At 48.8% G+C, this 12568-nt stretch overlaps 1 protein-coding gene across 2 annotated transcripts in view; it reads right to left on the bottom strand.

Annotated features, from left to right (window-relative positions):
• Nucleotides 1–12568, bottom strand: part of VAC14 (VAC14 component of PIKFYVE complex) — a 116112-nt gene that overhangs the window by 79773 nt on the left and 23771 nt on the right. For both annotated transcript variants that reach the window (XM_023210375.1, XM_023210376.3), the window contains exon 10: nucleotides 5869–5932. In XM_023210375.1, coding sequence (XP_023066143.1) covers nucleotides 5869–5932 — 64 coding nt within the window. The remainder of the gene's footprint in view (nucleotides 1–5868; nucleotides 5933–12568) is intronic.

Here is a 12568-nt window from a genome sequence, read left to right as displayed (position 1 = left end):
AGGGCCAAGATGCCAGGCTGGATGGCCCCTCCGCAAGTCGAGCTCCGCGGCGCACAGTGGCCTGGAGATGCTGCTGGCCAGCCCGTGGGGCCTCTCCTGCAAGTGGTGCTGTGTCAGGGCCAAAGAATGGCAGCATGTCACGGAACTGGTATGTGAACTGGCAGCATTTCGTGTATTAACATTCTCCGACTTTCTCCACAGCAAACACCTGAACACAGTGAATCTGAAGGTATGGGGCATCTTCAGGCTGCTGCTGGGGCAGTCCCGCCACACCCAACCCAGAACCTCATCACTGAAAGGGACCTCATGGTTCAGGTAACACAATCCTTCAAGGTACAGATTAGCAAGCCCAGGTCCAGAGGCAGTACGGGACCCATCTGAGACCATGAGGCCATGCACCAAGCACTCATTCCCTGGGCTGGAGACACTATCCCTGCACTTTTCTTCCCTTGCCTGGCTGGAGGTGGAGGTCATGGGAAGCAGGTGGACCCTAGAGGACCAGGCAGACTGATCTGAGTGCCTGGGAAAGGGAGGGTCAAGATCCCAGCTGCTGTCAGCTCCCAGCTGCTCTGCTGGGCAGGGTTGGCTGCTGCTGCTGAGCTCTGCGCGTGCTCAGCAGGGCAACTGGGGCTCTGGGACCCTGTACTCTTCCTAGAGGGGGACACTGCATGATGTGCTCAGTTCCCCAGCTCATGGGCCGGAGCCTGAGAGGTAGCACCCTGCTGTCCTGGCTTACCTTACCCATCAAGAGCAGAGGGAGCTCACTCAGTTTAAAATACATTTCTGCATCAGTTCCAAAAAGTCTAGACGAGTCACTCATGGGGGCTTCTGAGTTATTTCAAGGTGTCTGCAAAATTCCATTTTCATGGAGCATTTTCTCATAAAACATCTTCTAATGAATGTCTTACACATACACGCACTACAATTTCCAAATGCATGGTGCTGCTGTGGCTATTAAAATATAGATTTACTGAATAAAGCTTCTGATACTACCAATAAATAATAAGACGTTCCAGTTGTTCTCTCTGGGAGATAGCACTTCATTTCTGTAATGTCTAACTTTTTACGGTGTTCGGGTTACATCTCTAATCCAATCAGAAGAAAGGTAAATGTAAAAATAGAAGAAAGGTAAACCTAAAAATAGAATTGCTTCTGAAATTGAACTTGCTCTTTAAAATACAGATAATTAGAAATTTTTTTTTCAATCCGCAGAGGCTAAAAGCTGGGAAATACTGATTTCTAGAACTTTCTGCCTGCTTATTTACACGGCAGCTACCTACACCGGGAGAACTGGTGTCACTGAAGACATCATGACCCTTGGCAACAGCCTGAGCATCGCAGTGGAGGCTGTTCATACAACACTTGTTTGAGAACTCCTAAATCAAATGAGTTAGGGAGGCCGAATGCAAAACTTCTGGAATTCTCCAACTGCAACTAATAAAGTTAAATGCATGGGCTCTGGAGCCAGACAGATCTAGCTTGAATTCCAACTTGGCTACTAATTAGTTGAGTGACTTTGGGCAAGAAGTTAACCTCTCTGGGTCTGTTTCCTCATTTGTAAGATGGGGATAATAACAAGGTTCCTGTAATAATAATTGTAGCTAAAATGTGTCAAGTGCCTTCTGCGGCCCAGGCACCATGCTATGTTCTTTACACACTTAAAAAGCTTTTAAAAATTATGATTATTGAGACGGGGTCTCGCTCTGTCACCAAGGCAGGAGTGCAGTGGTACAATCACGACTCACTGCAGCCTCGAGCTCCGGGGCTCAAATGATCCTTCCACCTCAGCCTCCTGAGTAGCTGGAACTACAGGAATGTGCCACCACACCCAGCTCATTTTTGTATGTTTTGTAGAAACGGGTTTTCACCATGTTGCCCTGGGCTGGTCTCCAACTCCTGGGTTCAAGCAACCAGCCTGTCTTGGCCTCCCAAAGTGCTGGGATTACAGGTGTGAGCCGCCATGCCTGGCTGTTCTTTACATACTTTAACTCGTTGAAGTCCCATATCCCTTTGAGGTCAGTGCTGTCATTACACTGAGTTTAAAGATGAGGAAACTGAGGTGGGGGAAATCATGCTGGAGTCAGGGTGTGAATCCGGACAGTTGGCTCCACCAGGCAGAGCAGTCACGAGAGAGAACACACCCAGTGGAGACATTTCTCTTAACCCTTTCCTGAGCTGGCAAGCATCCTTCCTCCATCCTGCTTCCTTCACTTTCCACCTCTTCCTGGGGAGTCCAATCTTCCACCTCCCATGTATTTCCCATGCTCTGGAGGGTGCAGGAACCCAGACCTACAGCCATCTCGTCACCCGCTGCTGTTCCAGGTGACATTCTTCTGTGGCTAAGCCCGGGGCCACCAGGGGCTTCTCCAGTATCGCAGGGAGAGGGGAGATGAGTGAGGGGGAAGAGGAAGCCTCCTGCTCTCAGGTTTAGCCAGTTAATTTAGCCAGTTAATTCTCCCTGTTTCGGTCCAAGTGAGAAATCTTTTATAAAAAATCTGGGATGCAAGGATTGCTTCCATGGTGATCCTTGAACCCATGAAAATGAATTCTGAATTTCATGTGGATGTCATTTATTTTGGTGTGTGTGTGACAGAGTCTCGCTCTGTCACCCAGGGTAGAGTGCAGTGGCGTGATCTCGGCTCACTGAAATCTCCGCCTCCCAGGTTCAAGCAATTCTCCTGCTTCAGCCTCCCAAGTAGCTGGGCTTACAGATAAGTGCTGCCACGCCTGGCTAATTTTTTTTTTTTTAATTTTTATTTTTAGTAGAGACGGGGTTTCACCATGTTGGCCAGGCTGATCTTAAACTCCTGACCTCAGGTGATCCATCTGCCTTGGCCTCACAGAGTGCTGGGATGATAAGCGCGAGCCACAGTGCCCGGCCGTGGATGTGCCTTTTTTTGGGAAGAGGGTCCACAGCTTTCATCGGAATCTCCAAGGGTCAATGGCCACTCAGAGACACAGGACTGCCACCACCATGGCAGTTTCCTGCCATGCAGGAATGCCTTTCTGCAGTGGGAGGAGTCTCCAGTCTGGCCACCACCCTGGGCAGACCCGAACGGCGTGAAACTGGTGGCCTCACGTGGTGCCCTGGACAAGCGGCGCAGCTGAAGAACCACAAGGTGGGTCTGGCTATCTGGCGACCCTGCACCGTCCCACCCGTGTCCAAGCTCAGTCTCGCTGTGTCAACACCAGCTGCGGGAAGAAGGTGGTGGGCTGGGGCCCGGGCATCTTGGCTCTGGTTTTACAACCCTGAAGGCGCCCACCTCTTGAGCACAGCTGGTGATGCTGACTGTGCAGCTGCCACGTGGGGACCTCTGTCACCAGGAGTCAGGAAGCACTAGATCATTTGTTCTTGTTTGGTTTTTTTAGGTAGGATGGTTTGGAGTTTAGGTAGGATTTGGCATCAGCTTCTGAATGAGAGGTATAAACTAAAACCTTGGTTCCAGTCTAGCGGTCCCCAGCCTTGGCACAAGAACTAAGGGCTCCTGTAGGCTCATCCCAGCCAACGGTAGCGCAGTCTCCCCGGCGAGGCAGTGGACAGCGGTGCCCCTCTGCAGCCCATGGCTTAAGCTTATCTCTGCCTTCTCCTAGACCTCTCCTGACCTCCCCCTCAATCCCCACAGGCCAGATTACAGAGACAAGTCTACAACAGGCTTTTGGCTGCCAGAGGGAGGCTTTTAAATCCCAGATCGGATCCTGCCATTCCCACTTGTGATACTGTCTCCACAGCCTCCAGCGCAAAAGCTAAGCCCTCTGCAGGATACACCAGTCCCCGCGTGTCTGTCCAGACCACTCCCTGAGTTCCATGACCTAGTACCTGAGTCTGCCTCCCTCCTCCTCCTGGGATGCTCAGAGTCACCTGGAACAGAGCTCTTGACCACCCCACCCACACCTGCTCTTCCTTCCAGCCTGGTGTGCAAATGACATCAGGATAGCCCGGGTCTGGCTCACACGAAATTTCTAGAAGGTAGTCTTTCCCTCACCTCTCTCCTGCCTACCCCATTCCACCCAGCAGTGAATTCTGCAGTTCCACCTTCAACACGGAGCCCAAACCCACCCAACTTTCTCCACACGCTGCTCCTCCCCAGCCTGAGCCCCCATCCCCTCTGACGGGGACAATGGTGACAGCTCCTTAGCAGGTCTGCATCCACCAGGCCCCTCCTAGATCCACTGTCCACAGAGCAGCCCGCTGTGCTTCCCTCCCTTCTCGTCCCTACCATGAAACTACTGACCCCACAGGACTCAGACAAAGCTAAAGGATCCAGCACGAAGGTTTAGCACTGCACTGGGGCCCTGGAAGCCTGGCTGCATTGACCGGCATTAGCTGTTATTCCCAGCCAGTCTTCTCAGTGCCTGGGCTCAGGCACCATGGCCCTCCCTTTCCGGTAACTTCACCCCTCACATCAGTCGCTCCCCTTTCCAGTAACTTCCTGGCTACTTCTCGGCCTCACCACTAGACTAAATGAATGAAGGTCAGGGACACACTCGGGCCAGCTCTTATCTTGGAGCCTGCAGGGCTGAACACAGGCAGGTGCACTGGAACGCGTGACCACGTGAACACGAGAGAACGGTGACATTCACTGATCTGCTCCATCCACGCAGGGGGCTTGTAGGGGCACATTTCATCATCGCCTGCACCTGCGTGCTTGGAAAACACGCTCAGGGTGCCGAGGGATGAGGATAAGTTCACAAATGATGTCGACGAGGGAAGAACTCTGGCTAGGGGTCTGTGGGGAGAGGCTCTTGGGGGAGAGTGCACCTGTTCTCTTCATGAGTGACTGGCTCTCCCAGGGCCCAGGTTCACTGTCAAGTTCAGGCGGAAGAAACCCCTGTATAAGACCCACCATCCACTCTAGCCCGAGATGCCAATGTCACCCAAAGAAAAAGTGACATGGGGCAAGTCCAGGGGACTCAGACCAGCGCGGAACTGTGACAGTGCCCTCCCCGGGGAGTCCCTTCACCTTGCAGGGAGTATGGAGGGAGCCGCAAGGAAATTATTTTGCTGCCTGGCCTGCACTGCCCCCATGTGGAAGACTGCGCCATTACAGCTGACCTGGACGCACAGGAGACAACAGCTCCAGGGGCGGGTGATTTATCCTTAATCTTGGATGTGATTAATGACCGCCCATGCTCCAGGCTGTCCTTGAACAGACTTCCCCTTGTCGGTCCTGTTGGCCCCACATCATCCTGGACAAACAGACGGTGCTGAGTCAAAGCAATTGTAAGTGTCTCACTGCAGACACCAGTATTACAACATGCGTTTATTGACCTCCAATAGCTTACATTTTATTTTTAATATTTAAAAATAAGTAAGAACGATCCATTTTCTTTCATTCTTTTTTTTTTTTTTTTCCCAGACATGGTCTCACTCTGTTATCCAGGCTAGAGTGCAGCGGTGTGATCTCAGCTCACTTCAACCTCTGCCCCGCTCTGGCTCAAGTGATCCTCCCACCTCAGCCTCCCCAAGTAGCTGGGACCACAGGCACACGCCACCACGTCCAGCTAATTTTTTGTATTTTCAGTAAAAACAGGGTCTCGCCATGTTGCCCAGACTGGTCTTGAACTCCCGAGCTCAAGTGATCTGCCTGCCTCGGCCTCCCCAAGTGCTGGGATTAGAGGCGTAAGCCATCACGCCTGGCCCCCAATGGCTTCTAATCCACCTTATCTATCCATCAAGCCTGGGTGGGATGGGCTTGTTCAGTGTCCTTCAGATTCCCTCATCAATTAACTCTTTTGTGTATGAGGGTGTTCCAAAAGCAGCAGCCATGAGTAGGGTTTGCCTTGGGTCATTGCTGTAGTCTCCTGCATCCAGGAAAGATCTAGGTCACTTGCTTTCCACAAACCCTCTGGCTGAAACAAGCCACTTACCTGGCTGCAGTGAAGACACTGATGCCGCTACTGAAGCTGGAGTCACAGGAACCATCTGGACCTCCTGGGAGAAGAAGAGGAACAAGGGGTCATGAAAGGCTGTTGGGTCTCTTGAATAAACAAGACCCCTGTGACAAGCACACACAGAACTCTCCAGAGCCCCATACCTTGATTCAGGCTCTTCAAAAGGACCATGGCTCTGGAGCCCTGAGAACCCAATACCCAGTCATTCTCAATAGTCCCCGAGCTTGTAAGTTTGTAGTCACAGTGATCTCACAAGGAGGGGACACCAGTGCTGAACACATCTGGCAAATCTCAGAAGGGATCACCGGCCTGAGGAGAATGGATGTTTAAAATGACAGATACCCAGTGTCCTTAGCTATCAAGAAAATGCAAATCAAAACCACAAGATACTACTGTACACTCATCAGGATGGCTAAAAGACAGATAATAGCAAGTGTTGATGAGGATGTGGAGAAACTGGAACCCTCATACATCACTGGTGGGAATGTAAAATGGTGCAAGCTGCTTTGGAGAACAGTCTGGCCATTCCTCCAAAGGCTAAACATAGAGTCACCATATGACTCAGCAGCTCCACTCCTAGGTATATACCAAAGAGAAATGAAAACTTATGGCCATATGAAACCTTGTACATCAATCATGTTCACATCAGCATTATCTACAATAGCCAAAAAGCACAAGCAACCCAAATGTCTATCAACAGATGAATGGATAAATGTGTGGTATAGCCATACAATGGACTATTATTTGGCAATAAAAAGGGATGAAGTACTGATGCATGCCATAACATGAATGAACTTTAAAAACATTGTGTTAAGTGAAAGAAGCCAATCACAAAAGACTACATATTGCATGATTCCCTTTCTCGAAAGTGTTTAGAACAGGCAAACCTATGGATACAGAAAGTGGACTGGAGGTTGCCTAGGACTGGAGGAGATGGGGGAATAGGGTGTAATGGCTAAGGGATTCTTTCAAGGGCACGGAAAATATTCTAAAATTGATTGTGGTGATGGTTATATAACCTTGTGAATCTATAAAAGTCACTGAATTGTATACTTGATGTTGGGTGAATTGTGTGGTACACGAATTCTCTCAATAAAGGGCTTAAAAAATGACTTTGGGGAAAGGACTGTGACTGTACTGTGTCTGTGCCTGAGTCTTCCTCCAAGTGGCCAACTCAATACCTGTCATTAGTATTTAACTTACTGTCACATAACCCAGAGTAGAAAAGCATCTACCTGGCATTGACTACTTATATTTCTAAGTTAAGGAATAACCTTTAAATGCCAACCTTTTTCTTGTGGCATCTAATCAAGTTTCCCAAAGAGCCAAGATGTTCTAGATCTGGAAGGCTGCTGGTAGGATCCTGCTCCTCCTTCAGCCCCTATCTAGGCACTGGCCACAGCTCTCACTGCACTGAGGAGGGAAGAGGGGGCTGGTAGTCCTGCAGTTTCAGACTTCTGACACTATTTTGTAGTTGTGAAGTAATTTTAGATGTACAAAAAAGTTGCAAAAAGAGTAAAGAATTCTTTTTATACCTTTCAGCTAGCTTCCCCTAATGCTAATATTGTACATACTCATAGTTCAATTATCTTTTTTTTTTTTTTTTTTTTGAGATAGAGTCTTGGCTCTGTTGCCCAGGCTGGAGTGTAGTGGCACGACGTTGGCTCGCTGCAATCTTTGCCTCCTGCGCTCAAGAGATTGAGCCTACCTCAGCTTCCAGGGTAGCTGGAACTGTAGGCATGCAGCATCAAGCCCGGATAATTTTTTTTGTATTTTCAGTAGAGATGGGGTTTCGCCATGTTACCCAGGCTGGTTTCAAACTCCTGGGCTCAAGTGATCCACCCACCTCAGCCCCCCAAAGTGCTGGGATTACAGGTGTGGGCCACTGCGCCCGGCCCCATAGTTCAATGATCAAAACCAGAAGATTAACATCGATACAATACCATTAACTAAATGATTACCGTAATTTGAACATCACGCGTTTTTCCATTCCTGGCTTTTTGTTCCAGGATCTTACACTGCATTTAGCTAAACTGTCTTCTTTGTCTCCTCCAATCTGTGACAGTCCCTTAATCTGTGTGTCTTTCATAAACTTGACACCTTTGAAGCACTGGTCACTCTGCAAAATGTCTCTCCGTTTGGGTTGGTCTCACGTTTTCTCATGAGTAGGGGGTTGCGCATCTTTGGAGGGACGTCACGGAAGTGCCGCGCCTCAGTGCACCCTACTGGGGACACGTGTTGTCTGTTAGCCTCGTTACTGGTGACGTTAACCTCATCGCCTGACGCAGACAGCATCTGCTGCGTTTCTCCCCTGTAAGGTTACTGTTTTTCTGTTTGTAATTAATAAACATCTCGGGGGAAAATACTTGAGATTAGACAAATATTCTGTTTTCCCTCAAACATGTCCCCAGTGACTGACCGCAGCACTCAGGGCTGGAGCTTGCCTACTACAAATATGACTGCGGAATTTGCCTGATGGTGATTTCTGTCACCCCTTTTCCTACATTATTGACTGGAATTTGCTTTTTCTCTTTCTCCCCCTCTCCCTTCCCTCCTTTTTTTTTTTTTTTTTTTTTTTTGACACAGTTTGACTCTTGTCACCCAGGATGAAGTGCAATGGCATGATCTTGGCTCACTGCAACCTCCGCCTCCTGGGTTCAAATGATTCTCATGCCTCAGCCTCCCAAGTAGCCGAGATTACAGTCGTGTGCCACCATGCCCAGCTAATTTTTTTTATTATTAGTAGGGACGGGGTTTCACCATGTTGGCCAGGCTGGTGTCAAACTCCCGACCTCAAGTGATCCACCCACCTTGGCCTCTGAAAGTGCTGGGATTACAGGCGTGAGCCACTGCGCCCAGCGTATCGACTGACGTTTACTGTAAGGAAAAGCTGTCCCTTCTCCACCATTAATTAATTCAATTATTTATGTCATTATGGACTCCCGGATATTGATGTTATTCCGTGGGTTATAAATCAGAACGATCATTATTTATATTGTTGTTCTAATGACACCAGGCTTGGCCTCTTAAAAGTTTTAAATTATACAAGTAAAATATATCCTCATTCTAAAATTTTCAAACACAAAGCAAAACCTCTTTCTGTCCTTAATCTTCAATCTTACTTTTCGCTACCTACAGGTCACTGCTCCCCGGGGTAGGCAAGTCTCCTGCGCTGGCTTGTGCTGTCCTACTTCTTATTTTGTAAACATAAATGGGATTACAGTGTATTTTCTGGAACTTGCATTTTTCACTCTGTCCTATGGCTTAGAGCAGTGCTATTCTAGGTGCAGGCCACAGACCTTTTCTCCTAGTAAAGGGGGCCTTTATTTCCATGTCCATACTGCTGTCTGTCCCCTGTAGACCCAGGATGCAGCTCAGAGGGGACAAGGGCAGCTGTGGCAGGGGGCTGGGCCCGCTAAGATGCTCGTCCTCCTAGCGCCAAGGCCCAGGCAGCCTGGGGTCTGTCTGCTAGACCAGGGCCCGGGGAAAGGTGAGGAAAAGCTGGGGAAAGCTGGGCAGGATAGACTGGAACAGTAGCCAGGACTCCATGCCCCGGAGGGCATCTTTTAGAAATACCCACATTTATAGATGAAATAATGTGGCATCAGAAATTGGCCTCAAATTAATTTAGATTGTCTCCTGACTTTCACTCTTTCATCTCTCCTGTGCTTCCATGCAGGGTGGGACTCCTGAGGGGAAGGATTGGGCACTTCTTATTTTAATAGGTATTGTCCTTTAGGAAGGTTCTACCAATTTATATGTATTTCCAAATCAGAAGAGCAGTCACTCCTTCTAAAGCCTTCTAAAGCCTCACACAGGAATATCAGTATCTTTTTCTTTTTCTTTTTTTTTTGAGACGGAGTCACGCTCTGTCGCCAGGCTGGAGTGCAGTGGCGCAATCTCAGCTCATGGCAACCTCCGCCTCCCGGGTTCAAGTGATTCTCCTGCCTCAGCCTCCCGAGTAGCTGGGACTACATGCACCTGCCACCGCGCCTGGCTAATTTTTTGTATTTTTAGTAGAGACGGAGTTTCACCATATTGGCCAGGATGGTCCCTATCTTCTGACCTCGTGACCCACCCACCTCGGCCTCCCAAAGTGATTAGTAATCTTTTACGTTTGCTAACTGGATGAGTAAAAAAGATACCTTTCTTTTCTTTTCTTTCTTTTTTTTTTTTTTTTTGAGACGGAGTCTCACTCTGTTGCCCAGACTGGAGTGCAATGGTGCGATCTTGGCTCACTGCAACCTTTGCCCTCCAAGTTCAAGCGATTCTCCTGCCTCAGCCTCCCGAGTAGCTGGCATCATAGGTGGCTGCCACCGTGCCCCGCTAATTTTTTGTATTTTTTAGTAGAGACAGGGTTTCACCATCTTGGCCAGGCTGGTCCTGAACTCCTGATCTTGTGATCTACCTACCTCGGCCTCCCAAAGTGCTGGGATTATAGTGTGAGCCACTGCCCCTGGCTGATACCTTGCTTTTCTTTACAATTCTCTAATTCCCAGTCAAACGGAGCATCTTTTGTTCTCTTGTGTATGAATTCCCTCCTCAGAGAACTGTAGGCTAACATGGTGCTTGTGGGCAGAGACTCTGCAGCCTTTTGGCCTGAGTTTGGGCCAGGACTCCTCCTACCTTCTCGCTGTGTGACCTTGGGCAAGTCACTTGACTTTGCTTCCCTTTCTTCATCTGTACAATGGGGTAATGACAGTACCTATACCCTAAGCTTGCTGTGACAATGAAAGAGCTAACATTTGTTAGGTATTTAAAATAACACCCGCCATATCGTAAGAGCCATGGTGGCATTTTTATTTTGTTTTTTAGAAGTGGGGTCTCATTCTCTCCCCTCAGGCTGCAGTGGCGTGATCATGGCTCACTGCAGCCTCAAGCTCCTGGGCTCAGGAGATCCTCCTGCCTCAGCCTCCCAAGTAGTTGGGACTAAAGGTATGTGCCACCTCGCCCAGCTAATTTTTTAAAATTACTATTTTTGTAGGGCAGGGTCTCTCACTTTGTTGCCCAGGCTGGTCTCGAACTCCTGGCTTTAAGCAATCCTCCTGCCTCAACCTCCCAAAGTATTGGGATTACAGGCATGAGCCACAGCATCTGGCCCATTTGCTACATAAGATTAATGGCCCTGTCATGGACTTTCACGTTTTTCTTCCATTTTTTTCTTCTGACTTAAAGGAGCTCTTTCTTGTGTCTGGATACTAACTCTTTAATGACAAAATACATTGCAAATATCTTCTCCCAGTCTGGGTCTTGCCTTGTAACTTTTAACCTTTTTTCAGTTACACCAATTTTGTTTTGTTTTGAGATGGGGTCTCGCTATATTGCCCAGGCTGGACTCAAATTCCTGGGCTCAAGGTATCCTTCTGCCTCAGCAACCTGAGCAGCTGGGATTAAAGATACGTACCACCACACCAGCTTCAGCTTTTAATTTAAATATGGTGTGTTTCAACCTTTTTTTTTTTTTTTTGAGATGGAGTTTTGCTCTGTCGCCCAGGCTGGAGTGCAATGGCACGATCTCGGCTCACTGCAAGCTCCGCCTCCCAGGTTCACACCATTCTCCTGCCTCAGCCTCCCGAGTAGCTAGGACTACAGGCACCCGCCACCACGCCCAGCTAAGTTTTTGGTATTTTTAGTAGAGACGAGGTTTCACTGTGTTAGCCAGGATAGTCTCCATCTCCTGACCTCGTGATCCACCCGCCTTGGCCTCCCAAAGTGCTGGGATTACAGGCGTGAGCCACCGCGCCCGGCTTTTTTTTCTTTTTTAAATAATTTTTGCTTGTGGTCCTTGTTTAAAAAATTCTACCAGGGTTTTTTTTTTTTTTTGAGATGGAATTTTGCTCTGTTGCCCAGGCTGCAATGGTGTGATCTCGGCTCACTGCAACCTCTGTCTTCCAGATTCAAGCAATTCTCCTGCCTCAGCCTCCCAAGTAGCTGGGACTATAGGCGTGCACCACCATGCCTGGCTAATTTTTTGTTTTAGTAGAGATGGGGTTTCACCATGCTGGCCAGGCTGGTCTCGAACTCCTGACCTCAAAGGATCTGCCTGCCTCGGCCTTCCAAAATTCTGGGATTACAGGCACGAGTCACCGTGCCCAGCCATAAACATGTATTAAAACAATCACTGAAGCACCCGATAGTGTTTGTCATGTGCTAAGTGATTTACATGCAAAAATTCTGTCTGAAACACACAACCATAGTATAGGTTAGGTATTACCATTGTTAGCCTACTTAACGAATAAGAAATCTGAGGTTTAGAAAGGGCAGGCAGCTGTCTGATGGGAACAGATATAAAGTCAGCAGGACTCATAGGCTGGTTGTTCAGACCCCAGAATCTCTGCTGCCATTCCTGAGACAATCAGGACACGTCCTGGAGAGGACCAGGCTGGACACGCTAAGTGCCCTAAGAACTCAGAACCGGGGAAAGGGCACTGTGCCGTGGATGGCCCCAAGTGGCAGGCCAAGGCGGAGTCGGAGTAAGTGAAGAGGCACAATGAGGGGCTGCCTGACTGGAGGCCCTGTGGTTAGAGGAGGAGGGAGGAGATCCAGAGGGTGGGGCAGGGGTGCAAATGTGCACGCACACAAAGGGTCTTGCCTGGAGGTGTGCCGTGAGGAATGTGGTGCTGTCCCCGCTCAGCACAAGTAAACAAGGAAGGCCAGGCGGGGGTCCTGTCAGCAG

Source organism: Piliocolobus tephrosceles, chromosome 17 (genome assembly GCF_002776525.5).
Source record: "Piliocolobus tephrosceles isolate RC106 chromosome 17, ASM277652v3, whole genome shotgun sequence".
In the NCBI taxonomy this organism is placed as follows: Eukaryota; Metazoa; Chordata; class Mammalia; order Primates; family Cercopithecidae; genus Piliocolobus; species Piliocolobus tephrosceles.
Note: the sequence above shows the minus strand (reverse complement) of the source record. Positions and strands in the feature narration are given on the sequence as shown.